Source organism: Phoca vitulina, unplaced genomic scaffold, assembly GCF_004348235.1.
Source record: "Phoca vitulina isolate PV1807 unplaced genomic scaffold, GSC_HSeal_1.0 scaffold39, whole genome shotgun sequence".
In the NCBI taxonomy this organism is placed as follows: domain Eukaryota; kingdom Metazoa; phylum Chordata; class Mammalia; order Carnivora; family Phocidae; genus Phoca; species Phoca vitulina.
In genome coordinates this window covers 10,190,149-10,217,554 of record NW_022589742.1, presented here as the reverse complement: position 1 = coordinate 10,217,554, position 27,406 = coordinate 10,190,149, and the positions used below count along the sequence as shown (strand labels likewise).

General features: G+C 47.5%; 1 protein-coding gene across 1 annotated transcript; it reads left to right on the top strand.

Annotated features, from left to right (window-relative positions):
* The first annotated feature begins 56 nt into the window (after nucleotides 1-56).
* On the top strand, nucleotides 57-27,206 carry VGLL1 (vestigial like family member 1). The gene is made up of 3 exons (XM_032428239.1): nucleotides 57-258; nucleotides 9,676-10,095; nucleotides 27,082-27,206. Exons 1-3 carry the CDS (start codon nucleotides 57-59, stop codon nucleotides 27,204-27,206), a joined length of 747 nt encoding a protein of 248 aa, XP_032284130.1.
* Nucleotides 27,207-27,406: the final 200 nt, after the last annotated feature.

The window sequence follows — 27,406 nt, the reverse complement described above, 5'->3', positions numbered from 1 at the left end:
GTGCCAGTAACATTTTGTGTTCGATCCGCAGCTGTCCTCTACCTGTGTTGCTCACCATGGAAGAGATGGGGAAGACTGATATCCAGCTGCAGAGACCTATAAAGACTGAGTGGAATCCCCGGTGTGTCCTCTTCACCTATTTCCAAGGGGACATCGGCAGCGTAGTGGATGAACACTTCTCCAGAGCTCTGAGCAATGTCAAGAGCCCCCAGGGATTGAGCCCCTTGAGCCAGAGCACAGACGTGATCCTGAGGAATGGTGAGCATGTTGGGAGGGAGGAGGCTGGAATTTTCGATCAAGGCTACCACGGAAAGACCTGTTCTCCCAAGCCCTTGATGCGCTGACACGTGTGTGTATTTGCAGAAGGCAAGTCACACCGTAAGTGAGAAGCTGCACCCATTTCTTTGGAAGTTTAGTGTGAAAATCAACACTGTGTGATCAAGCTAGTTCACCTATTTCGTTCTTTTCTTAACTGCATTCAATGCTGGGTTCACTGCTTAGTACACAGTTAAGAGCGCCGTGACTGTTCGCTATTATCAGCCTTCGTTATTTATTTATTTATTTTAAAGATTTTATTTATTTATTTGTCAAAGAGAGAGAGCACGAGAGCACAAGCAGGGGTGAGGCAGGCAGAGAGGGAAGCAGGCTCCCTGCTGAGCAAGGAGCCCGATGTGGGACTCGATCCCAGGACCCTGGGATCATGACCTAAGCCAAAGGCAGATGCAGATAAATAAATAAATAAATAAATAAATAAATAAATAAACAAGCATTCTGACATCTCTAAACAATTATTTCAAGATAGCTGTGTCAAAGAGTGCTCATCAAAATACCCAGGTTTGGAAAAAGCTATAAAAATTAAGCTGTCAGGGCTCTAGTAGGACTTTCACAGACCCTAGACATTTCTGACTCTATGGGCCTCTTTCTCAGTACAGCTATGAAAAAGGACATTTTGTGATTGCGTTGCTATAAACACAACTTTAATCCAGGCTGGATTCATTTTTATGTATTTGTTATTTTGTTATACTCATTTTTCTTCTAATTTTAAGAGACGTTAAAACATTTTCATGGGCTCCTAAAAAGTATCCGCGGGCCCTCGGCACTGTACTTGCCGTGCCTCATGGAGAAGTCACCCTGCCAGATGGATGGGAGTCCATCCACCATTTTGAAATGTGCAATAGACCAGGGTCTGCTTGATTTTAAGAACTCTCCGTCGTAGTTGCCCGGCACCCACGTTGAATGCCTGGGTCCCACTGGAGGATGTACATGCCTCCAAATGATTGTCCGTTTTGTGCAAAGATGCCAAGTGGGGGGCCATCTGCCTGTGGGGGGAAGATCTCCCCTCTTTTCAGGAGCCATCACTCTGGCTTTGCTCTTTGGGCCTGGTTGGGGAGTTGGTGTATATCACCTTTGCAGAATTTGCTTCTGTCCTAGAAATTATTTTTCCAGTCAGGTGATGTGATTTTCTGAGACTCTTGGGAGTTAAGTAAACATGTGGAAGGGGGCACTAAAGGAAACGATGCAGTTTGCAGTTGCAATGGGCACAGTGGGGTGGCTGGAGGGTGGGGCTGTGGTGTCCAAAAGTGTGTTGAGTAGTTCAGAGCAGGAGCAAGAATGACTGACTGAGTCATTTGGGAGAATTAACGTGTAGTAAGAGCTGAAAAATGGGATAAGTGGGTTTCAGAGGATCTAATCAGCTCCTTGGAAGAGTCAAAACCCCAAGCTCTTCATGCGTGGACTTCACATGCATGGACTTTGGCTGTTTGGCTTTGACTGAGTTCTGAACACACTGGCTTGGATTCGTTATCATCACTCCCTTGTAAGTGCCATCTACCTATAGTCCCTCATGACCTCTGTCCCGCTTGCCTGATAAAACCCAACCTGAAATAAAACCAACTCTTGGCCTCTTGCCCCATTTCATAGGAAGACTCAAAAATTACACCCATGCACCCTTCCTCTTCCTCTCCTGCTCTTTGGAACTCACTCCACTCAGGCTTTCATCCTTCTCACTCCTTAACCACTCTCATCAAGGTTAACCAGTGACCTCCACTTGCCAAACCAATGGTCTTTCCCTGACTCCATCTTTTTTTGACCTGTCAGCAACATTGGCTGCAGGTGGTTGCTCCCCCCTCTTAGAAATGCCTCTTTCACTTGGATCCCATAACATCACCTTCTCCTGGTTTTCCTCCTTCCTCCTGGGTTACTACTCCTCAGTCTCCTTTGCTGGACGTCCTCTTCTCTTCAGCTTCTAAATGTTTGGAGGCCCCAGTGTTCGGGTCTTAGACAATTTCTCTATCTACACTCACTCCCTAAGGGATCTCTTCTGTCTCTTGGTCTTAAGTACCATCTATATCAATTTCAAATGCATTACTTCCAGCCCAGACTGCATCTCAGTCCTGTCTATCCAGGTGCCTACTTGATCCCTTCACAAATGTACTAGGAATCACAAACAATGACTCTCAGACTGAGCTCTTAATTGCCTCATCGACCCGCTCTGTCCACCGTCTCCCCATCTCAATATATGGCAGCTGCATCCTTCCAGTTAACTAAGAGTCATGTTTAACTCCTCTCTTCATCCCCTACCCCATGCCCAGTCCTTTGAAACAGTGTCAGTTTTACCTTCAAAATATATCCAAGTTCTGACCACGTCTCCCCACCTCTGCTGCTATCATGTTGGTCCAGGAAGCTGTCATCTCAGCCCAGGATTTTTGCAGTAGCTTCCTGACTGGTCTCCTTGCTTCCACCTTTGCTCCCCTTCTGTCTGTTCTCAAGATAGCTGTCAGAATGATATCACTAAAAGGAAAGTCTCATCTTATATCTCTTCTGTTCAGAACCCTCCAGTAGCTTCCTGTCTCACTTGGAATCAAATACAGAAGTCTTGCGTGGGGCCCTGTTTTCATTCTGATTTCATATCCTACCACCCCCACCTCATTTCATCCAATCTAGCCTCCTACTATTTGTAGAACATGCCAAGTACAATCCTGCCTCAGGCCCTTTGCACCTCCCCACCCCCTCCCTGAATGCTCTTTCCCCAGATAACTGCATGACTTCCCCCTTTTCTCCATTCAGGTCTCCATCAGAATGTCACCTCTCCAGCCAGGCCCTCTCTGCACAATCTTTTTAAAAAATAGAAACACACCCCCCTGTCACCCTCTGTCTTCTTACACTATTTTATTTTATTTAGCATTTGTCACCACTGGGCATATTATATATTTATGTGTTTTCTTTCTTGTCTCCCCCCATTCTCTAAACTGAATTCCATGGTAGCAGGGCCTCTGTATTAATTGCTACTTCCCAAGTACCTAGCCCAAAGCCTGACACATGGAAGGTACCCAGTAAATATCGCTTGAATGAATGAAACTGTGATTCGCATCACAGGGTACTGATGTCTGCCATGGATGGAGTCACCGAAGAGAGTGCGCTGTGTGGTTTTAGAACCAGCTCCACCATTTATTGACAATGTGATCTCAGGGCACATCACTTCCTCTGTCTGTGCCTCAGCTCCCTCCTCTCTAAAGCTGAGGCTCACTTAACTATAGGAGGGGTCCATGAGGTCGTGCATGGCCACGGACACGTAGTGCCATGTAGGTGTTCGTTATGTTTGTGTGGTGGTATGAAGGCTTGACGTGTTTTCTGAGTGGCGCGAGCGGATATGGGGGCCTGCTTTCAAAGCACTAAGATCACAGAGCAGCAGGCCCCTCCTGGAAGCCTGCACGTTTTCTAGGGGCTTCTGCCATGTGACAGCTGTATGGTTTCCTATGCCTCTGACTTCATTCTATTCTGTGATTCTCCTGTGCATGAAGGGAACTTGGACGTGGCTCTGTTTCTTGCCCAAGCCAACCTTCCGAGGCCAGAGAGACAGCCATCTTCTCTGCTTACCTTCTTGGTTGCATTTACCCTGTGAGAATCTCACGGGTCCCTTGACTGTGAAGATGTCTTCCTCACAGAGTGCGGGGCAGGTGGGGCAAATGTTGGTCCAGCTGACTGAGCAAAGGGAGGTCTGTCTTCTTCCTCCAGGCCTCTTAGCACGGTTAAGAGGCAAGTTTCTCATAAGCTGTGCTGCCTCTCGGGAGGCCCCATGAAAGACCAGTCCCCCAGCGGTTCTCACAAGAGGTGTTATGTGAGAGCCCCGCAGCTTCGGAAATGGTGGGAAATCCATAAAGTGGCCTTTCATTACTGCCCGTTAGCAGCCTCTCAGGTCCTGCCGGCCAGCCCCAGGCCGCTGAGCCCTGGCTGAACCATGCCCAACAGAACAGGCTCCCATTCATGGGCTCCCGTTCCCGACTCGGCCACTTTCTAAGGGAGCTCTGTCGAGCCAAATATGCAAAGCCCGAACACAGAGGCCCATGTGGCTAGGAAATGCCATCGAATTTCCTGGCTGTTTTTCCCAAATCCAAATTATTTTTTTATTTACTTATGTATATTTTATACTGGCTGGACTTGAGAAAAGAAAACACAGGCTGAAGGCATTTTTTGAATTATCTCCCTTTTAAAAGGACACTGAGGATCTCAGAGTAGGTGACCAGAGAAGCTTCGGTAGTTGCCACTTCTGGGGGGCGGGGGGACAGGGTCCGGATGCACATCCCACGCCACTGAGCACCCAGAGGTCTTTTGTAGCGAGACTCAAAAGATCATACCTCCTCCTCTCTCCTCTCAACCATAATCCAGTAGGGGTGGGGAGGAAACACTGGTTTGTTTGTTTTGAGTGTGAATATCCATTTGAGAGAGAGTCATGCTAGTTGTTCCTGGCCCTTGTGAACGCTGACAACTCCTGGTGAGGGAGAGGAATCCGCACCAACGCAGAGTGAGCCCCCACTGGACGCCAGACACCATGGGCCAGTGACTGTAGTCACTTTGGTCCTCAAAAGCCACTGTGATTTCTGAAGGTCAAAGATAGGCAACCTGAATATGGTGTCAGAAGACAGGAGAGCGGTTACCTCCCGGGAGGTGGGCTCCCCGGGGTGGCGGCCACGTTCTGTTCCTTGATCTGGGTGTTCGTTACCTAGTTTGTGAATATTCCCCCAGCGGCACGTGGGCGCATCTTCCTGCATGCCTGTTGTATTTCCCAAAGCCACTTTACAAGGAGTATTAATGTCCTCACTTCATGGAGGAGGCAACGCAGCCCAGGTAGGGTGAAGTGTTGAGATGGGTCACACAGCCTGTGAGTGAGGCCTAGAGATTGAAACCCAGGTCCATCGGACTCTTCACTAGCCCACTGTCCTGCCTTTGCAGACCCTGACAACACCCCAGCGAGAGGGCTAATGCCCAGGAGGACTATCGCTAATACTGTTGACGATCGCTAACAATGATGGAGCACGTCCTGTGTGCGGGGCCCTTTGCTGGGGGCTCCCACATGGATGAGCTCATTGAATCCTCACACCAGCTATTGGTTAACTCGCACTGTGCCCATTATCCTGGGAAGGAAACTGAGGCTCAGAGAGCCAAGTGATTTGTCCCAAGATCCCACCACCAGTAAGGGGTGGCTATTCGAGACCAGGCCAGTTTGACTCCGATCCTTGAGCTCTCAGCCACTTGCAAATACTGCACACGTTCTGTGTTTCATCTTCATTTACATCCGGATAAAGGCTCTGGATAATCAGCAAAAGACTGGGTACCCCGGGGAGGCGACGGTAAAGGAGGGAGCGGGGCCGAGCAGGCCGCCCTAGTGCCCTGGAACAAGACCGTGTCCTGTAAGCTGTCCTGTCCCCGGTGTTGTTTCAACCTCGGCTAATACAAACAATATCCTCTTTGTTTCTGGGGTGAATGAATAAGAGGCCAGCACCACTAGCCAAGAAGGCAGAGAAGGAAAAGTCAGTGCGTACAGATCGGACAGGCCGAAGGTTGGACTGTCACGGTGCAAGATGTTCAGAGGGTGCTTGGTTTTAACTTCAGCATAAAGCAGGATTTGTATTAAAGGCAGAGACAGAGAAAGGGGAGGGGGACGAGAAGGAAGGGTGGGTGGAAGGAAAGCAGGCCATTATGGATTGGTCTTTTACAACTGTGACTCCAATTCAGTGAGTCAAATGGTTTCCTCAGTTTTTACTTAAAAAAAAAATAACTTTTTCGGGGCCCCTGGGTGGCTCAGTCGTTAAGCGTCTGCCCTCGGCTCAGGGCATGATCCCAGGGTCCTGGGATCGAGCCCCGCATCGGGCTCCCTGCTTGGCAGGGAGCCTGCTTCTCCCTCTCCCTCTGCTGTTCCCCCTGCTTGCACTCTCTCGCTCTCTCTGTCAAATAAATAAATAAAAAATCTTTTTTTTTTTTAAGATTTTATTTATTTGACAGAGAGAGACCCAGCGAGAGAGGGAACACAAGCAGGGGGAGTGGGAGAGGGAGAAGCAGGCTTTCTGCCGAGCAGGGAGCCCGATGCGGGGCTCGATCCCAGGACCCTGAGACCATGACCTGAGCTGAAGGGAGACGCTCAACGACTGAGCCACCCAGGGACCCCAATAAATAAAAAATCTTTAAAAAAATAACTTTTTCTAATCACAAAAGTACTGTTATTTTTGGAAAATTAGAAAACAAAGATAAGCATTCAGGACATAAGCACATGTGCATCTATGCAGGCATGCTAAGTTTTACAACTAACGTAACATCATTTTGCACATAAATGATCTCCCAGGATCATGGCCTGAGGCGAAGGCAGCCGCTTAACTGACTGAGCGCCCCCCAGGCACCCCCACAACATCATTTTAATGGCTCCAGAGTATCCTTTTTATAGATGTACCGAATCTATTACAATTTTTGGACATCGGGTTGTTGCTGATTTTTCGCTATATTGTAAATATCCTTTTGACTATCCTCGTAGCTACATTTTTGCACACATTGTTGATTATATCCCTAAATTGTTATAAGGGGAATGACTGGATCAAAGGATGCATTCAAATTGCCCCAAGAGATTTTATGCCCACCTGCCACCATCCAACCCCAAGAGTATCACGCAGCTCACTGCAATCTTTGCAATACCGAGAGACAGAGCTGCTAAGGGCACGAGTTTTGGAATCAGCCAGCCAGAGCGTTTGCCAACTGCATGGCCTTAGGCAAGTTTCCATAGCCACTCCAAGTCTTTATTTTGTCATCTGGGTCGCTGTGGGGATCACGTGAGCTCATGTGGGCAGAGTGCTAAGCAAAGCGCCTGGCCCATAATAAGTGCTCAGTAAACAAAACTGTTGTGGATTTGCAACCGCTCCTACTCGCCTCTGGTGTATCATTTCCTGGAAATGGACACACACTGAGCAATGGCTTCTGACAATTCTCTTCTACAACTACCGTCTACACCATCCACCCTCCACATCAGCCCTCAAGTGTTGTTGCTGCTGTGGACTCTAGTGCTCAGCCCAGGACCGCCCCCCCCCCCCCCCCCCCCCCCCCGCCACTGCCCCAGTGCTCTCTGAGGTTAGGATGGGACTGCGAGGCAGGGTCTAGATGCTCAGAGTTGGGAGCATATGGGATGGAAGCCTTTTGTATTCCTACTAAAAGGAAAATCCAGGCGGCCCCAAGTGTCCTAGAACCAAAATGTTCCTGGACTGGTCTCATTCATTCATGTAGTCTGGAGTTTGATAAAGCAGCAGTCTTTCCCGGGGCTCCCTCCCTCTCATCTCTAGAGGTAACTAAGAGTGGAGGAACTTGGGTAAGAAAGGGTCACCAGGGTCACTTCTAGCGGTGGCAACAGCCACTTGAGCCAGTCAGGACTGTGACTTAGAAATGCCTTCAGGGTTCACAGGGTAGGTGAGCGTGGTTGCTGGAAAGAGGGTCCCCCCAAATTCAGGGTCTCCACCCCATGGGTCACCAGCATCCAAGTCTGCTCTGGAAAGATGGCTTTTCCCAGGTCACCCAGGGTTCACTATGGGGTTGCTGTGAATTTGGGATTTGGGACACTGCCCCCCCCCCCCCATGCTGCCATCCAAACTGTGCTCTGGTGCACTCAGTGACCAGATGGACCTTGGACAGTGGCGCACCACCCACTCCCCGGAACATTTCGATCAGAAAATTCTGGAAGTCCTAAAAAAAAAAAAAAAGAAAAGAAAAGAAAAGAAAATTCTGGAAGGGAAGCAGTTAAAAGAAATATTCAAAAGCCACTGGGGCCCTGCCTTGCCCATTTCAAGCATTCAGCCTCTAGGTCATATGTATGAGATCTGTAAGGCCAGTTCAGATGGAAACTGCCCCCTTGTCGGGCTACACAATTTTTCTAACTTGCGCTCAGAACATGCAGTACCCTTATTGAACGTGAAGCATGCCTAGTGATTATACTAAGTCAGCTTAATCACTCTCTTTGTGCCCTGAATCTCTACCGGTCTGCAGATAATCAATTTTCAAAAGTAGCGTTCATCCCCAAGAACAAATTTTAACGTTTTCTTGCCCTTGGTTTCATTAAAAGAGGCCAACCGCTGCCCCGCACTCATTGTGAGCGATGTGAAATGGGTAGAATGTCTGTGCCACGAGGTTACAACTTCTTTTGCTCTTCTCATCTGTATTACATGAAAAGCTACGATGGGAGGGCAGGCGGGGGCCTCCGGTGTCACTGTGCAGGCCACTCAAGATGCTTTTATCTTGTACAACATGCAGGCAAGTGGAACATTCAGGAGAGCTGGGAGAGACACACGTGGGGCAGGGGAGCGGGGGGAGGGGACCAGACAGTCTCTCCAGCCCTCCAATCTTCCTTTGTCTTCACGCCCACACCCCCCTTCATTATCTTGGATAGATGAGAGGCTCTAGGTTTTAAGCACCATCTGCCAGAGCACTCTCCCTCCTCCTCTCTTGCCTGAGTGGGTGTTTCGAATGGGGAAAACATTCATCCATGTCGTGAGCTGCCCTAGACTTTCTGAACACTCAGATTCAGCTGCTATCCTAGGCACAATGAGAAGAGTATCTATGAGACCGAAGGAGACTCCATCCTCCCTTGCTAGTCCACACGAACTTTGCGAGAAGAAACTGAGTCATCGCTTGACCTTGAGCATTTTGCTTTTGCAGGAAGAGGTCCAAGCAGTGACTCACTGATCCAGCTCAGATCCCTACTTGACTAACCTGCTTTGCTAACTTGGTCCAGTCTTAGCATCCCCATGCCCCTGATCCCTCTAGAAAATGGAGTTTCAACCCCTAGACTTGTATGAGTGACTTATACCCAGGCGAGCGTTAAACCCTTTATAAAGTTCTGTGGCGTCCTTCCATTTGGTGTATTCAAACCACGAGCTATAAAATCAAGCCAACCAGCAATGACCAAACACAAATCACCTTTAATCAAGCAATTTTACTTCTAGAAAAGTTTCCTTGAGGGGCTCGTTGGACACGGGTGCAAACATGTATATGCAAAGATGTTCATCACAGTGTTGTTAATATAACTGAATACTGTGCTCGTATTCGTTGCCATGGGAGGATATCTGTGATATTTTAATGATGCAAAAGTCGCCTTAAAAATCCTATGTGATGTGAAAACCATGTGGACCTGAATAGAAACAAATCCTAGAAAGAAGTATACCTAAAAGCAGACATTGGTGGTCTCTGGATATTGTAGTCAGAGTGGGGTTTGTTTTTTGTTTTTTCTGTTTTTGTTTTTGTTTTACTTTTTCTACACTTTCTTCATGTTAAAAAATAGTCTGTAGTAACCAGAAAAAAATTAAGCTATTTCCATTTTGAAAACAATAAATACCTACCTAACATGTCTTGTAAACCTTTCCTTCCCAGATAGTGACATGCCTCCAAATCAGTGGCGTTTCTCTTCTCCGTGGACAAAGCCAGAGCCAGAAGCATCTTTTGCATATGGTGCCACCAACTGCAGCTTGAATGGGCCCAGTCTCATGACTCCGGATCAGTACCCAGTGTCCCTGGCGGGCAGCCCCTCCGTTCAGTCTGACGAGCTGTGGCATTACCCCTCCCTAGGCAGCCCCAGCTCCTCAGAGCCTGGCTACTCTCAGGCCTACTCCAGTGCGCACATGGTTCCAGAGCCCCAGCCTGATGGGAAATATGAGCCCTTCCTAAGTCTCCTCCAGCAAGACCGACACCTAGCCCATCCTCAGGAATCCGCAGTGTGGGAGGATTGCAGCTCTGCCCAGGTAGCCAGAAGCGTGGGATTGCTCTGCGACTTGCCTCCCAGCTCAGCCCACGGTAAGGAAATGCCTCCAGATACTTGGAGGACTGCCTCTGATTGGTTGCAGTTGAGAGGGAGTTGGCAATGAGATGGGGTGCTAAGGCTAATTGCTCCCTCTTCAGACATGGGGCTTCTGAGGGATGGAATGTTCTGCTTCAATGTTCCATAGATCTTCACTAAGCTTCATCAACATTCAGGGTTACATAGATAGCCAACCAGATGGACTTGGCCCCAAATGGTCACCCCAGTCTGTTGACTTGGACTTACTCTAGAAAAATGATTTAGGCTGCTGCCGAAAATCGCAGGGTCCTGCACTCACCTCGCCGTCAGCCACCAAATAATCCACTTGTAAAACAGAGAACTCTCCGACGTACCTACAAGCTCAAACTCTATCCTCTAAACAGGTTGGCAACTTGCAGTGACGCCAGGTTCCTGGGCAGAAACAAGGGCAATCTATACCAACCATCTGCTCCAAACATTAAAATTCAAAGTCGCTGTAGAAGCAGTCCCATGGCTGCCTGGAGACCGCCATGGCTCGGTCTCCCTTGGGTGCCTGCGCCTAGGCCACCACCCCTCCCCCCGAACTAAAACCCCCTTAAGGCTCATTCACTTCTTCATTCACTCATTCGCCCAACAAATATTTAATCGGTGCCAGCTAGATGCCAAATGCCTACCAAAAAACAAGACTCCCTTCTTTGTAAAAGGCTGGGGGAGAATTGGCCTGAAGTATACTTTCACCAACAGAACAACCCAATCTGCTACAAGATTTGCCTTTCATATGAAACATGGGTAATAATATATATATTTTATGGTTTCATGGGGCCAAATCCACATCCTCTGGCATTCTGTACTCTGGACAAATTTTCTTTTACAACCCCCTAGTCCATACACGTCTGTAGTTCTATGCCTGAAAGAAATTGCTAGACGTTGCCTTTACTCGGAACTAACTATACAGTACACAAAGGGCCTGTTCAGCATCCCTACCTAAGTCAGGCACTGTGTTCCAGCCTAATGTCAAAAACAAATTTCCCATTAAAATACCACTCTGTCATTTCCAGAGTTTGATTAGGAATGTACTTCAAGAGTAAATCATAAAAATGTCATGCTTGGGAAACCCATGAAAATTCCCACCCCTGAACTCTTTTTCAAAAATTTGTTCCTGCTGGATTCAGAGGAAAAATTAGGCCAACTGTGTTTGCGTATAGGCCTGTGCATACACTCAGCAGCTGGGTAGAACACAGACGGCTCAAATCCTCACCTCCCGCACATAACAACCATACAGTTCAACCCCAATTCAGCAAATATTTAGTGAACATCTACTGTACGCCAGGCACATCATGGCAAAATTATGATGCAGGCATGATCCTATTTCTGAAGCCTCTAGACACATTATCACATGTCTATCACCAAGTCTGACTACTGAAAACTTCACGCTCTCCTACTAACATGGACGTCAGTTGTACTCATTGGCCTGGTGGTCTAGGATCTGTTGGGGAAGTCCGGAACATTGCCTGTAAGATGGGAACAAGACCCCAAGGTACCTTAAAAACAGAAACTTCTCTGTTTTTGTAACATCTGATAAGAGAAAATATGCTCGGGGTTTATAAACTGAGGGGCAGGGGCTGCCTGGGTGGTGGCTCAGTGGGTGAAGCGGCTGCCTTCAGCTCAGGTCATGATCCCAGGGTCCAGGGATCGAGCCCCCGAGAGTGGGGCTCTACACTCAGCAGGGAGTCTGCTTCTCCCTCTGCTTCTGACCCTCCCCCTGCTCATGCTCTCGCTCTCTGACAAATAAATAATCTTTAAAAATAAACTGAGGGGCAGACCATTTGGAGTCCCTGGAGATTTCTAATCATGTGTTCTTCCTTTCTAGATAAGAAAATATATTTCCCCCCAGATGGTGGACCCGCCAGTGCCAACCTTGCAAGTGAAAGTAGGTATCAGTTTCTGCCTTAGGTACTTGGTCCCTACAGCTTGGGAATAAAACTTGGGGAGAAGCTCATAGTGTGAAAACCAGGCTCTTCAACTGATAAGACCCCGATTTCTATTACTTAGTATTTTCATAGCTGGAATTTGTTTCATCTTAGTCTCAAGGAGCCCATGTACTTTGTGCCTTGTAAAATATCTTGACTTTTTTTTTTTTTTTTTTTTTTTTTTACCATTTTCTTATTTTGCTATCCGAGCAGCTCTATTGCGTTCTCTTACCCGAGCTAGATTTAACCCAGATGACTCAGCAAAATGAGCAAATTCATGAGGATTAGTTTGCTTGTCCCAGATGTTTAGCTTTCAGCCTAGAACATAGGGCTACCCCAGGACTCCGAGGCCCAGGAAAATGCCACCTGAGGCTAAGGGCCAGGACTCTGGGCTCCACGCTCAATTCAAAAGTGGTGTCAGTAGGAACTGCCGAATGGGAACGATATGGGTCTGGGGGGAAAGGCATGAGGATCTTTATGGCCTGGCTTCTAATCCGGGCTCATGACTTACTAGCTTCAGAAACTTGGGCACATTTCTTAACCTCTCCACTCCTCAGTTGGCTCATTTGTGAAATGAGGATTAAGATAGGGTGGCCCCCCCCAATAGAGTTTCTATGAGGATTAAAATGAGATAATATATGTAAATGCTTAGGATCTAGAATGTTAGCTCCTTGAGGGCCAAGACTTTGAGGGGTGTATACCCACATCCCAGCATCTGCAACAGAGCCCGGCACAGAGGGGGAATACATATTTGTTGAATGGATGGATGAGGGAGTGCTGGAAACAATAGAATGGTGAAGAAAGAAATAGTAAAAATACATCGCCGACACAGTACAGATTCTTTTGTTCGAAGCCCTTGTGTAAGACAGACTAACGGACAAGCCGGAAGCACCCTTGGTGATTAATTGGCCATGCCCAAATGAGGAGATGGATTTAGGGGGCTGGTTCAAGAGCTTTAGCGTGGCTGAGTCAGGCTTCACATCAATCTCTACCCAAGAGGATGAGTTCTGCTAGCCTACTAATTAATGAAAGTCAGGATTATAAAGTCTCCTCTAAGTACTTGTTAATGGTTTGTACATTTTTTAATGTTAAGCCTTAGAATTACTGAAAACTTGATGCTTTAAACGGTTCCTTTAAAAGGCGAAAAAAATAACAGCAACATGTACGGGTGGGGACTATGAGCCGGATCCCACACATGCCGTCCTGCTCGGTGCCCACAGTGACCACCTTGTGAATTGTGTATGTGCCTTACACAACAGGTCTTCAGGGAATAGGGATTGAAGGAATGCATAAATATTCTCATTTTGTAGGTGAGGAGACGGAGTCTCGAACAGGTGACAAGACTTGCCTTAAGATCACCCAGCATCAGGTGGCAAGGGGTATTCCTCTCTTTGCTCTCAGTCTCAAAGCCGTCCTCAATCATAAATGACAATACACATTAATCCTGAGAAACAATTCCAAGTTAAATCAAGTGTACCGCAGTGAGAGTTGGCAGTTGGTAGGATCGTTTCACTGCATATGGGTTCACTGTCTAGCTGTGGCCAGGACACCGTCCTAGAATAAGGGGAGGGGATGCTGGGACAGCAGGCACAGGAACCATATTACCTTGGGCAAAGGGCAAGGGGATGGACTTCCTGAGCGGAGACTAGTTGAGGGGGAGACGGGGAGTGGGTACCCGGCTGTGCCAACCGTCCCAAGTCAGCTCTCCTGCCGCTGTGGCTCTGGACAGAGGGAGGCAGCAGGGCACGGGCACTGGGAAGGGGGCCACTTCCGGGCACCCCAGCAAAGCCCCTGCTCCTCAGCACACTGCCAGGCTCCCAGTCTCGGCTGATGGTGAGGACCATGGGGGAGCTTGGGAAATGCACAGATTCCGCGTCCTCACTTCCAGTAGATTTGGCACGGAACTCCATTGCCTCGAAACGTTTGACTCTTTGTATATTTTATATGAACCTGGTTTCAAAGTGAACTCGATGAACGTTTCAGTAGGAATTTCAGTAGTTCTGAAAGGTTTCCTGTGTGAGGCCCCAGATAAAGATTGGTCAAAGGAAGGAAGGTCGAGTCTCCTCCTGCCCCTCCAATATGGGCCCAGTCCCCTCCTTCTGGCCGAGGCAAATTACTTAACCTCCCTAAACCTCCCTCAGCAACTTTTCCTCTCCCCCCCCCCCATCCATCACGCTCTCCCGCCAAAGAGCACTCAGGAAAATCACCCCACCCAGCTGTTTCTACTTGCGACTCCTGACCTCAAACTTCAGCTGGGCACTCAGGAAGCTCATGACTCCCATACTTGCCCACTTTTCAACCCCCGGATTTGCACTCTCAGCTGATGCTCTTGCCCCAGAGTTGATGGAGAAAACAGAGGTCATCTGATTAGTACTCTTCTGACTCCTCACAAACAAACCTGCAAATCAACTTGCACCTGTGTCCTCATTCTCCTTTTGTACCCTTTCAATGTTACCATGTTCCCTCCTCCTAGCAAATGTCAGTGCCTCCACATGGCCCTTCACTGGTCTCAGTGACCTCCCCCACGAGGTTATCCTCATCCTCCCCCATCATCATTTGATCTCCTCATCTTTGTTGGATCATTCCCATTACCATACAGATAGAAGGTAAGTAGTAGAGCCATTTTTAAAGATATTTTTTAAAGATTTTATTTATTTGACAGAGACAGACAGCGAGAGAGGGAACACAAGCAGGGGGAGTGGGAGAGGGAGAAGCAGGCTTCCCGCTGAGCAGGGAGCCCGATGCGGGACTCGATCCCAGGACCCTGGGATCATGACCTGAGCCGAAGGCAGACGCTTAACGACTGAGCCACCCAGGCGCCCCCATTTTTTAAAGATTTTATTTATTTATTTGAGAGAGAGAAAGAGAGAGCAAGGGAAGGAGCAGAGGGAGAGGGACAAGCAGACTCCACGCTGAGCACGGAGCCCGACGGGGGCTCCATCCCACGACCCTGAGGGTATTTGCAAGTGAGTGACTATAACAAGGGAGCCTGGTCTCTGAGCTGCACAAAGAAGGGAAAGGAGGCCAATAGGGGAAGAGGGGTAGTGGCGGCTGACGGACTGGAGGATTAGGTTATGGAAACATGTAGTGCTAAGACTACTTAGGCCAATGACATGGGAGGTAGTGGGTGGAGAGTAGATGTTTGAAATTGAAATGGCAAGGGTGCCACCTCTGTGGGCGATGACAGAGTCTAGCCGTCTGGCCATAGGAATGGCTGGCTGAGGTAGAAGGAAGTAAAAGGTCATTAGAGATGAGGAGAACGATAAGATCCACGGAAGTGAAGCAAAATAAGAACCAGTAGCTACCTACAAGGCAGGTGCTATTTTTATCCTCATTCACAGGATGGGAAAATTGAGGTCTAGGGAGGTTAAGTAATTTGCCCAAAGTCAAGGTGAGTGAGTGCCAGAGTCCGCTTTCTCTGACTTCCAAGTCCTTGATCTTCCCTACAATGCCAATTCTACTCTACTATGTATAAAGACAGTGCCTCTTTTTAAAATATATATAAAGATTTTATTTATTTGAAAGAAAGAAAGTGTGTGTGTGTGTGTGTACGTGTTGGGGGAAGGGAGAGTGGGAGAGGGAGAGAGAGAGAATCTCAAGCAGACTCTCTGTGAGCACTGGGCTCGCTCTCACAACCCTGAGATCATGACCTGAGCCGAAACCAAGCATCGGATGCTTAACCAACTGAGCCACCCAGGCGCCCCAAAGACCTGCCTCTTTAACAAAATAGTAGCTAATATCTATTGAGCATATACGTGCCAGGCACTCTTTGAAGTGCTTTCCGTGTGTTTAATTCACTTGCTCCTTTCCAGAATCTTGGGAGGTAGGTTGCATTAGTGGCCTCGTTGAACAGATGAGAATGTGGGACTCAGATAGGCTAGGTAACTCGCCTGAGGTCACACAGCGAGGCAGCGGCCGAGTTAGGATTCAAACCGCTTCTTCCTCATCATGCTTATCCTGTTTTTCAGAAAGCCAGTCTCCAGAGCGAAGAAATGTGTTCTTTTATTGAACCTCAGTCCGAAGAAGAGAATTCCTTTTTCCAAACCTGCTCGTGATTTTCTACTGTGAATCTAGAGGGTCTAGAGCCTGCACCGTCCTTTTTCTCTTTCCGTCACTAAAGAGCATTGCGCCAGGAGCACGTTGCTGTTCCCCGTAAAATCTGACACTTCTCTTCCTTGGCACCTGTGCCCTGTGGCAGGAGTTTTCCAACTTGAGTGACTCACCGGCACATGAAATGGTTAAAAGAGCAGTTCAGGGATGGGAACCATAGAGGCCCCCCCCCTGCCTGCTTCTCCCACCTTCCCTGCACCCGCTGCCCTCCTACTTAGAAATCAGTCCCCTTACCCTCTACCAGCAGGGTCTTTCAAACCAAGACTGACCATACGGTGTCCTATGGGGTTGTCCCTTTTTGCCAACTGAATGGAGGAGATACCAGGAATGGCCTGAAGCTGTCTAGCCTTAACCCAGACTCTGGCCAGCCGCCCTCTTGCCTCTACCAAAGGCAAAATGAAAACGGGGTGGGCAAGACCCATGGAGGAAGTTGAGGCTGGGCATTCCCTGCATCCTCAGAGTCTGGAAGGAAGCTGAGAAGGTTCGGGAAGGCTCTCATGAATGAAGTCCTTTCGCTTGGAATTTTTGATTCCTCAGTTCTAAAAAAAAAAAGTGATTCCAAATGGAGTTGCTGAGGAATGTGAGAACTAACTTACTGGAAATTAGTTAGCAGACAGTCGCATCCCAGGCTGGGCCTAGACTAAGTTCTGTGCCAAGAGCATTTCTTAGTTGTGGCTCCATGAGTTTCTTCCTGCCCTCACTTTGAGGATGAGGACTCTGGCATCTGACCGCCCCCCATAGGTGTTCAGCTGGACCTTGGTGACATCTTCCAGCCTTCCACAGCGGCCCACCTGGCTTCCACAAACAATGAAGCTTTCCCCTTTAGCTCTTTCACTGTTAGTGACATCTGGGAACCGTTAGCTCTTTTCAGCACAGAGCCTTTGGGGCCACCCATGTGGATGGCCACTGAATAAATCTTAGACACGGCAGCAGGACCTCCCTACAGATTGTTCCAGATAAAATGATAAATTTCTTCAAACTCCTTCAGGTCTCTAATCTAGTAGACAGCCTTGTGGCCAGTGTGAGCTTGGTGCTTAGCCCGTGACAACCCCAGAAACCCTGCTGTCGATGTTCACCATCCACGCAGCGCCCTTCCCCCCACTCGCTCCTGTGTAATAGCTTGGAGGGTGGACAATAAAATGACTTTTTTGGGTTATGCTCTTCTCTGTTCCAAATTCTTTCACATCATGATCTCATGCCAACTTCCCAGCAACCCTGGGCCTGGCATTACCTCCATGTAATACACGTGGGTACTGAGGCTTGGTAAATGACCTGCCCAAGGTCTCCCCACCAGACTACTTATCAAGGGTTAACATTGGCCTGGCTCTTCGATCTTTGTCCTCCCATCTGCTGTGTAAATAAAGACCACAGCTCTTGCATGAGTGAATCCATGACCGTGGCAGTTTATTTATTTATTATTATTTTTTAAAGATTTTATTAGAGAGAGAGACAGCGAGAGAGGGAACACAAGCAGGGGGAGTGGGAGAGGGAGAAGCAGGCTTCCCTCAGAGCAGGGAGCCCGATGCTGGGCTCGATCCCAGGACGCTGGGATCATGACCCAAGCCGAAGACAGACACTCAACAACTGAGCCACCCAGGCGCCCCTATTTATTTTAAAGATTTTATTTGTCAGAGAGCACAAGCAGGGGGAGTGGCAGGCAGAGGGAGAAGCAGGATCCCTGCTGAGGAAGGAATCTGATGCTGGATGATGTGCTGGATGATGCGGGGCCCTGGGATCATGACCTGAGCTGAAGGCGGACGCTTAACCGACTGAGCCACCCAGGCATCCCGACCTTGGCAGTTTAATATAGTCTATGTAGTTTAACGGTCTCAAGACTACAGTTTTTCCAGTGTGTTACGTAGGTTTCCTAGATTAAATGAGAGAAAAGATACTTGGCTAATAACCGTGTCCCTCGGAGTTATTTACCTTCTAAAGCCACGTTCTTTTTTAGATGGTTGGGGAAATTCAGGGTGGGGGCTGATTCTAGCACTTGTGATGCTTAATTATACAAGTGTGTGTTTCTCTTGGCTCATGCTAGAAAGATTCATCTGTACTCAAAGATGATATGTACCATCAGGACTGAACTCTTAATATGCTATTTAGGGAAAAAGAAATGATTCCAAGAAGGCTGGCGTCTTCTGCAGCCTGGTAAAATCTGGTAACATTTCCTTGCAGATTCTGAAGCTCGCCCTTGAATAAAGCTGAAAGCCGTAATCTGTTTTCCCACTGTAATAAAGAGGGAAGACAAGGCCTCCTGCCTCTGAGAGACCCCTGCCCCTCTGACCTACACCAGTAAATCCCCACCCAGATCAACTCCTACTCAATCCTAGACTTAGACTTGTGCCTTTCTATACACATCCTTTCCTTTCCCACCTCACTTCCAAAAAAGCTAACTCGAAAAGCATTTCTTGGACTCACTTTTGGCATTTTACTCTCAGAATTACAAATTCACATACAGAGGTGGGGTAGCTGGCCCTGTGTGTTGTCTGTGGTTTCATCTACACTCCTAGTTGATAATCTTGTGAGATGCTAGTTCGGAGGTGAGGGGTGTAGAATTAGCAGATGGATCAAGGTTTGAACCTGGGAAGTCAGAGCCCAATAGGGCTAGAGTCCACAAACCTCATTCACATCTTTATCTACAATTTTGGGAAATGGGCAAGTGACCTGATTGACTGACTCACCAGCTGCCGCCCCTCCCCCACCCCAAATACATGCCCATTCCTGAACTTGACAGTTGGGAAGAATGGAAATTGCTTCAAATGGGAAACTCCTGCACTTGAATGATGCCTGTACCGAAAAAGCAAGAAAAAGGTGACAACTTCCTTTTTCTAGTAGCAAAAACCATCTTAAGAATTCCAAGTAAGAGGGGTGCCTGGCTGGCCCAGTTGGAAGAGCCTGTGATTCTTGATCTAGGGTCATGAGTTGGAGCCCCATGTTGGGTGTAGAGATTACTTAAAAAAACAATAAAATCTTTTTTTTTTTTTAAGATTTTATTTATTTATTTGACAGAGAGAGACACAGCGAGAGAGGGAACACAAGCAGGGGGAGTGGGAGAGGAAGAAGCAGGCTTCCCACGGAGCAGGGAGCCCGATGCGGGGCCCGATCCCAGGACCCTGGGATCATGACCTGAGCCAAAGGCAGACGCTCATCAACGACTGAGCCACCCAGGCGCCCAAAAAAACAATAAAATCTTAAAAAAAAAGAATTCTAAGTAAGAATGTTGTTTGCAGATCCAATTGAGACTGGTGTTGGAGCACTTTTCCATTCTACAAGTCAGCATCACAGGTATTACTGGAAATAAAGTCATCCCTCCACAAATCAATGCTAACTAGAATATAACCGTTCTCTCTCTCCCATAAACACGATTCCTGCCCTTTCCATAATGGTTTCCCTAGCTTGATATAATGAATTGAAAATAATTTAGTAAACCATTTGTATCTTCCACATGTGCAGTTAATAATGCAATAGCCCATCTCCATGCCTTTACTTGTGTAAGATTTTAAAACCTTATGTCGCTGTGAATTTTTACAGATTAGTGGGGATGAAGTAGGCTCTTGCATTTTTATAAGGCTTACAGGTTTGTCGCTATTTTTTAATAAATTTAATTAAGATTAAGTCTCAGGGGCGCCTGGGTGGCTCAGTCGTTAAGCGTCTGCCTTCGGCTCAGGTCACGATCCCAGGGTCCTGGGATCGAGCCCCGCGTCCCTCGGGCTCCCTGCTCGGCGGGAAGCCTGCTTCTCCCTCTCCCACTCCCCCTGCTTGTGTTCCCTCTCTCGCTGTCTCTTTCTCTGTCAAAAAATAAATAAAATCTTAAAAAAAAAAAGATTAAGTCTCAAAGATCTTCTCAAAGAGCAGTCTGGTTTTTTTTTTTTTCTTTTAATGATTATGCTTTGACGCAAGTTGAGTCTATTTATAGCAGTGATGGTTACTTTTTTGGTGAAAATGGTGACCCTCCACTAATCTTTACAAATGAGCAGCCTTTTTTTTTTTTTTAAAGATTTTATTTATTTATTTGAGAGAGGGAGAGGGAGAAGCAGGCCTCCCGCGGAGCAGGGAGCCCGATGTGGGGCTCGAGCCCAGGACCCTGAGAACATGACCTGAGCTGAAGTCAGACACTTAAACCGACTGAGCCACCCAGGCGCCCCTCCTTTTTTTTTCAATATTTTAAAATTTATTTTAGAGAGACAGTGTGTGTGCGAGTGGGGGGAGGGGCTGAGGGAGAGGGAGAGGGGAGCAGGGAGCCCCACAAGGGTCTCCATCTCATAACCCTGAGATCATGACCTGAGTGGAAACCAAGAGCCGGACCCTTAAGGGGCTGAGCCTTAAGGGGCTGAACCACTCAGACGCCCCTGAGCAGCCTTTTCCTAATGCTGCTGCAAACCCGGAGTGAGGACCCCCACCCCCCGCCGTGTTCCCGTCCTGACTCCGCAGCTCGCTAGTTGTCCTCTTGATTGAGGCCCCCACCCTGCCAGGTCTCCGTTTCTCTATGTGGAAAATGAGATGATCCCTAAAGTCATTTCCAGCTCTGACGGGCTACATTTTGAAACAAATGTATTTACAAGGCCTAGCAACAGTTGCCATACTGGGGCTCAAAGAAGAGGACCGGATCGGGGCGACTGAGGAGCAGAAGGGAGAAATGTGGGAGCCCCAGATTTGCCATTCGTCTGCAGGAAGTGCAGTTCACTGAGTGCCTGGTTCGAGTCTCTCTCTGTTCACCTCTGCTCCCTCCCCCCTTATACCTTTCACAGGTTGAAGCCCCCCAGAAGCTCGCCCCCCCTAACTTTAGTGCCAGCTTCCTCTTCCATTGTCAAGGATCCTTATGATTACCTTGGGCACCAAATAATCAGGATAATCTCCGTTTTAAGTGAAGCTGATTGGCAACCTTAATTCCCTCTGCACCCTTAGTTCTCCTTTGCTGTGTCGCTGGAGATAGTCACAGGGTCCGGGGATTAGGACGGGGACCTCCCTGGGGCTATTATCCTGCCCTGCTGCACCAGGGCTGGCAATCGCCTACTTATCTGATATAAATGCCCCCCCCCCCCCCCCCCCCGGCTATCATATCGGAGGACCTCTGTGTAGCAAATCCGCATGATGGAATTGACAGTTTTTCTTTTAAATGAAGTGGCCACTCCTCCAAATAGGCATACCCCTCGGCCTGGCAACCTCACCTCTAGGAATGTATCCGAGGAAAATAATTTGACAAATGCACAAAGATTTCAGTGTATAGGTGTTCAACACTGCATTGTTCATAATCGTGAAAAATCAGGAACAGCATAAATCCCCAGCCGCAGGGCATTTGTTAAACAAATGACGTTTCATCCGTCCAATATGATATAATGTACAGCCTTTAAAAACGATGCTATAGGGGCGCCTGGCTGGCTCAGTCGGTGGAGTGTGCGACTCTTCATTTCGGGGTTGTGAGTTCGAGCCCCACATGGGGTGAAGAGGTGACTTAAATAAATAAATAAACTTTAAAAAAATGATGCTGCAGATCTATAGTCATGAAAATGCATATTAAGTACAAAAACTGTCCACGCATGCACTGCACACACGCGAGTACTTAAAGCTCATTGTAAAATATATGCCTATAATTTCAAAGAGGTGTAATTGTTTATTACAGTATTAGGAGTAGCAAGAAAACTAGAAGTGGTCCCAGTTTCTGTCAAAAACAAACTGGCTAAATAAATGATAATACATCTTTACAATCGAACACTGGGGAGCAGGTACAGAGAGTTGGGTAGGCTTATGTGTGCCGAAATGGAAAGCAATATCATTAACTGAGAAAAGCAAGTTACAAAATAGCAGTTTGGTATTATCCCTTTGTGGGTTTTTTTTTGGAAAAGGAGATGTTTGTGTGTGTGTGTGTGTGTGTGAGGCAGTTGTTGCTTTGCACAGTATTACACAATTTCAGGGGTACCATTCACATCTATCATGATCTTTTTTTGAAAGATTTTATTTATTTATTTGTCAGAAAGACGCAGCAAGAGAGGGAACACAAGCAGGGGGAGTAGGAGAGGGAGAAGCAGGCTTCCCGCAGAGCAGGGAGCCCGATGCGGGGCTCGATCCGGGGACCCCGGGATCATGACCTGAGCCGAAGGCAGACGCTTAACGACTGAGCCACCCCGGCGCCACTAATCATGATCTTCTATGTGACTAAGGCTCTCTCTGAAACACAGGGGCTGTGTATGTATATGCAGGCACGCATGCGTGTATATGTATATATAGCCAGTATGTGTGCGTTTGCGCATGCGTGGAACATGCATAGATTATTAGTGGGAGAATCTCAGTCTGTCAACAGTGATTTCCTTTGCGGAGTGGGTTTGGGGAGCTGATGCGTGTGCAGTGTGTATCTGTGTGTGGTGCTGTTGGTCAGGGCCATTTTACTTTACGCGTTATACCCTTTTGTGCCGTTGGAGCTTTTTACAAGCATTTTCATACGTGTCTTACACAGAAAATTCCTGGAAAATGAACAATGGTTCTCTCTGTGGGGTGTGATCACTGGGAAGCACCAAAATTGGTTCTGTTCTTTCAAAGCTCCCCTGATAACCCAGAGCCATTCTCTTTTTGAGTCCTGTTCCTTTTGTGAGACTGGAAGAGAGTGATACACTCCCCAGGTCAGACAAAGCCTAGAGAGATGACCCAGGCCAGACCAGGCCCCTGCCTTCAGATGCATACGTTATTTAAGTGATCAAGACAAATCATTGTTTATCAGGACAATATTAATAACCTTCTTTGGGAAATACGAATTACCTGTATTCAATGATTATTTTCTTTCTTGATTAGTTACAACTCCGTAGACATAAAAATGAAAATTAAAAAAATTTTTTTTTAAAAAATGAAAATTTTAAAAACATCTATTGTCATTATGAAGTTGCTTTCATAGGCATTGCTGCATTTTTGAACCCCACAGTGACCCGTGCAATTGACAACAAGGAAACTGAGGCTTAGGGAGATATGTATACATATTGCCAAAAACGGGAGAGGGGAGGGAATGAGTGTTTAATGAGCACCTCCTATGTGCAGGTTACAGCATATAATTTACTTCATTTTATCTTTAAGACAGGTAGGTATTGTTATTCCCATCCTGCAGATGAGGAAATCGAGGCTGTCGGAGGTTCAATAATTTCTTTCAAGGCCCCTGTCTCGTTCCATTAGAGTTGCCATAACGAATTACCCCAGACTGGGCGGCTTATGAACCACAGAAATTTCTCACAGTTCTGGAGGCTGGAAGTCCAAGTTCAAGGCACAGGCAGATTTGGTGGCTTGTGAGAGCCCGCTTCCTGGGGCCATCTTTTCGCTGTGTCCTCACGGGGTGGGGGGGTGGGGAGAGGCTAGGTTGCTCTTGGGTCCCTTCTATAAGGGCACGGTTCGCATTCGTGAAGCCTCCACCCTTAGGACCAAATCATCTCCCAAAGGCCCCATCTCCAAATACCGTCACTAAATACTCAGGGATTAGGTTAAAGCCTAGAAGTTGGCGGGGGCTGGGGGGGGAGGGGAGGAGGCGGACAAAAACACAGCTGGAAACTTGGTCGAGCCTCAATTCCAAACCAGCTCCTTCCTTTCTCTCTATTAGCACCCAGGGATCTCTGCACCTTTTCCCTGGTGAGCCTGGAATTCCTTTGACATAATCCTGCAATTAAAAAAATAATAATAATTTTAACTTTTTCTTTTACAGAATCCTGCATTTAAAGGTCTCGAAACTCCTGCTCCCAGACTTCGTGAGCAAGGACGGTTGGCAAACAGGAACTCAGCTCAGAGATTTGGTTAACAAAAGATAAGGCCTCACGACTTCAGAATCATCCTTTTGTTCCCGAGGTAGTAGGCCAGGAAAAGGAGAGAGCCCTTTGTTTTTGTGATGATGACTGCTTTTTTCATGACAATTATTCATTATTCACATATTTCTGTATTATAATTTAATAAGGATGGTAAAAACACGGGCCCTTAGAGGAATATCCGCCTGCAAGTAATCCATTGGTAAACTCGGTTAGTGGAGGAGGGGAAATCGGGAGCTGTGGTTCCCCAGAAACAGAGTTTCCATTTTGCGAGATGAAAAGTTCTAGAGCTCTGTTGCACAACAAGGTGAATGTACTTGATACCCCTGAATTGTACACCTAGAAATGGCTAAGACAGTCAATTTTATGTTATATGCTTTTGACCACATTAAAAAAAAAATTTGTTTTAAAAACCCCTTAGGAAGTTCTGGGAGTTTTTAAACAACGTCCAAGGAAGAAAAAGAGCGAAGTGGTGAACACATTCTGTTCTTTGCTCTCACAGTGTGTGTTCCTTGCTCTTACTTTGTGGTTAGTGCAGACCTAGTATCTGCAGACTGCAGACCTGAATCTATCGCACTCAAGACAGGTGAGGAATCAAAGCCACAAAGCTCAGAATAATGGCAGGGTGAGGAAGCTGACCATCTCCTTGCACCTGCAACCTCTGTATGAAACAACCCTCAGAGACTCTCTTAAAGAACTGTGAACTTAAAAAAAAATTATGTATCAGCTGTATTGGGACGCACCACTAGATGGTACAAAAAACCTAGATTTCTGGTAATGATTTGCTCATGTTGTGAAGGCAACAGCAGGGTATGTAATTTGAAGTACTCCAAATCCGTTCTCTGTTAGCTTGCCTTCCTCTAGCTAATGACAAAAAAGCACTTTGGGGGAAGCCAGTTGGGATCCATTTTCAAACTTTTCCAACCCTTTGGCTGGGATTTTGTGTCTCAAAACCTAATTGCAATGGTGAGATGTCCGCTCGAACGGGCTTAACCCCAGCAGCTTCTAAAATTATTGAAATCATGAAAGAAGCCTTTCCAATTCTAGGTCGGAAGAGCTTGGTACCTTGAAAGTATACTACCATTTGTACTGAAAAGAAATACTTTGGACTTCCAGAAGAGGAAGTAGCAGGATTCCATTTACATACAGTTTAAAAACAAAAGCCGGGCAGAACAAACCTATGATGTAAAATGTCAACGTTCTTAAAGGACATAAGACTAGAATTGAAAAATGAAACCAAAAAAGATAAACCTCGGTGTTAACATGTCTGCTCATATCACTGACATTTGACTACACCCTCAAAAGCCGAAGGTCGGTCTTCAAGACTCCATCAGCTAATACCATAAGGTACAACCAGGCCGGCAGGTTCTGGAAATGCAGGTACACTTTCCTACTCGCAAACCAACGTGTTTTGTGATGCAAAAAGAACAGATAATCAATGGATGTTTAAGCCAGGCAGAAAACCCAACCAATGGGATCTTCAGTCTTAGTTCTTGTGTTGTGTTACCTGCAGCTGATCCCGTTGATCATTCTGAATAAACTGAAAAGCATCACTGCTGCTACTTCCTAAAGAAAAGAGCCAGCTTTCAGAAGGCAATCCTCATGCCTGAGTCATCTCTGTATTTTATCATGCCTCGCACGGTGCCCGACACAGGGACCTCATTCAGTGAATTGTTGTCCAATAAATAAGTGAATGAAAATAGCATTGCACAATGCTAGGCATGATAAAATACAGAGATGACTCAGGCATGCGGATTGCCTTCTGAAAGCTTTACGGATCCTTCTTGGACCCCCACTTCGCCCCCACCCAAGGCTCCCACAGCTGTCCCTTAGTGCAGGGTGCAGGTCATTCCCTGACACCCAGGCTCTGAGAGACTGAAGGCTGGAGGAAAGAATGGGTTGTCCCTCTAGAACAAGGTGGACAGGGGAGATTTCGTTCTAGCCATCAGGTCTTTGGCTTCAGACACACAGGGTTTGAGGTCCATCTCCAGCGCTTTATGACCAACTTTGGGCCATCTGAGCCTTGTTTCTTTGTCAGGGTATGTTGTGAGCATCTTATCGCTGCTGCCATGGCCCACCCTCAAGGTGAATGCATAAGTGTGTGTGCGTGTGTGTAGACTTCTTCAACTATTTGAGCAGTAAGTGCTCCGATTTCCCGCGTACTCACCGTGCACCAGGCTCCGGGCTAAGTGCTTTAGATGCATCAGCTCATTGAATCATCACAATAAGCCTACGAGTCATGAATTAGAGTCACTCTTTTGCAGAGAAAGGAAAATAAAACTCGGAGTGCTCAAGCGAGGGACCGGGCCCACGCAGCTGGGAAGCTGCAGAGCTTGGATGGAAGCCCGGTTTTGTCTGACTCCAAAGCGCATACTCTTAACCCCTACACTCAAGTGCTGTAGCATAATTAAGGGGCATTAAAATGGAACCCTGTAAAAGCCAGAGAACAAAGTAAATAAATAGAAAGCTTTTGCTTTCGCTTGAAAGGCCATTAGTCCCAGTGGCCTTTTGGTGTCAAATGGGAAAGATAATAAGGTCGGCCCATCAGTTAGTAGAAGCGGGCCCACTGCTAGCTAAAATAATTACCGTTCATTCAGCCACTTTAATGACTCCTGACCTGGGCCTGGGCGGCTTTCATTTGGCTCTCTACTTCCCTGTAGAACATCAAATTACGTGTAGATAGGCAGCCCTCTCGAAGGGACCTTTGAAAGCGCTATTTAACAACAACAACAACAACAACAACAAAAAAGCAGAACTTTCCAGTTTCCAATCTTCTAAAGCCAGGAATTCTTTCCAAACTGTGCAAGACCTTTTGTCAAACGCATTCAAGTGGACCGCTCTCCTGCCCCGCAGAGTTTTAGACTCCGTGGATGCTGTGCCGAAGTTCACACTGGGAATGGCCTCGGTGACTAAAACTGCTCCCGTTGCCCTAGTTTCAGGCCGAAATTTGCAAACTGCTTAGGTTCGGGGAAACATTTTAGTCAAACCGGGCCCGATTTCCACCCCTTTGGAGAGAGGCCAAATGCGCGCAAGGTTAGAGAGGGAAGGAGGCCCGGCCCGGATGCAGGCGGGAGGGGGCGAGGGGCGGGGGGCTGGTGGGCGGAGGGGGCCGGACTCGGGGGTCTCTGCAGCTCTCTGCTGCTCTCTGCAGGCCGGTGCTGTCGGCGCCGGGGGGGTGACGCCCCCGTGCTGCCGCCGGGGCTGCCCCTGCTGGGCCGCGAGCGCTCTCGCTCCCACCAACGCTGCCGTTTTGCAGGTGCTCTCGAGGCCAGGTAGTGAGCGAGGTGCCGTGAAGGCAGAGGTGGCAAGTTCTGCTCCTCGTCCTGGGCAAACTCGGTCTAGTGGGGAAGACAGATTCCCAAACAGAGACTTGGAATCAAGTGCGGTTCGTGCGACGAGAGCGAGCGAGCATGGAACAGGATCTCTGCGCTCTCTCGAGCCGCAGTACTGAGCCGCTACTCGGTGTCATTGCCAAG

Excerpts from the sequence above, each read along its gene's own strand:
- VGLL1 (XM_032428239.1), top strand. The coding sequence starts at position 57 with ATGGAAGAGATGGGGAAGACTGATATCCAGCTGCAGAGACCTATAAAG. Across the intron at positions 259-9,675 it reads AGACGTGATCCTGAGGAATG|ATAGTGACATGCCTCCAAAT; the intron begins GTGAGCATGTTG and ends TTTCCTTCCCAG. Across the intron at positions 10,096-27,081 it reads GCCTCCCAGCTCAGCCCACG|GCCGGTGCTGTCGGCGCCGG; the intron begins GTAAGGAAATGC and ends TGCTCTCTGCAG.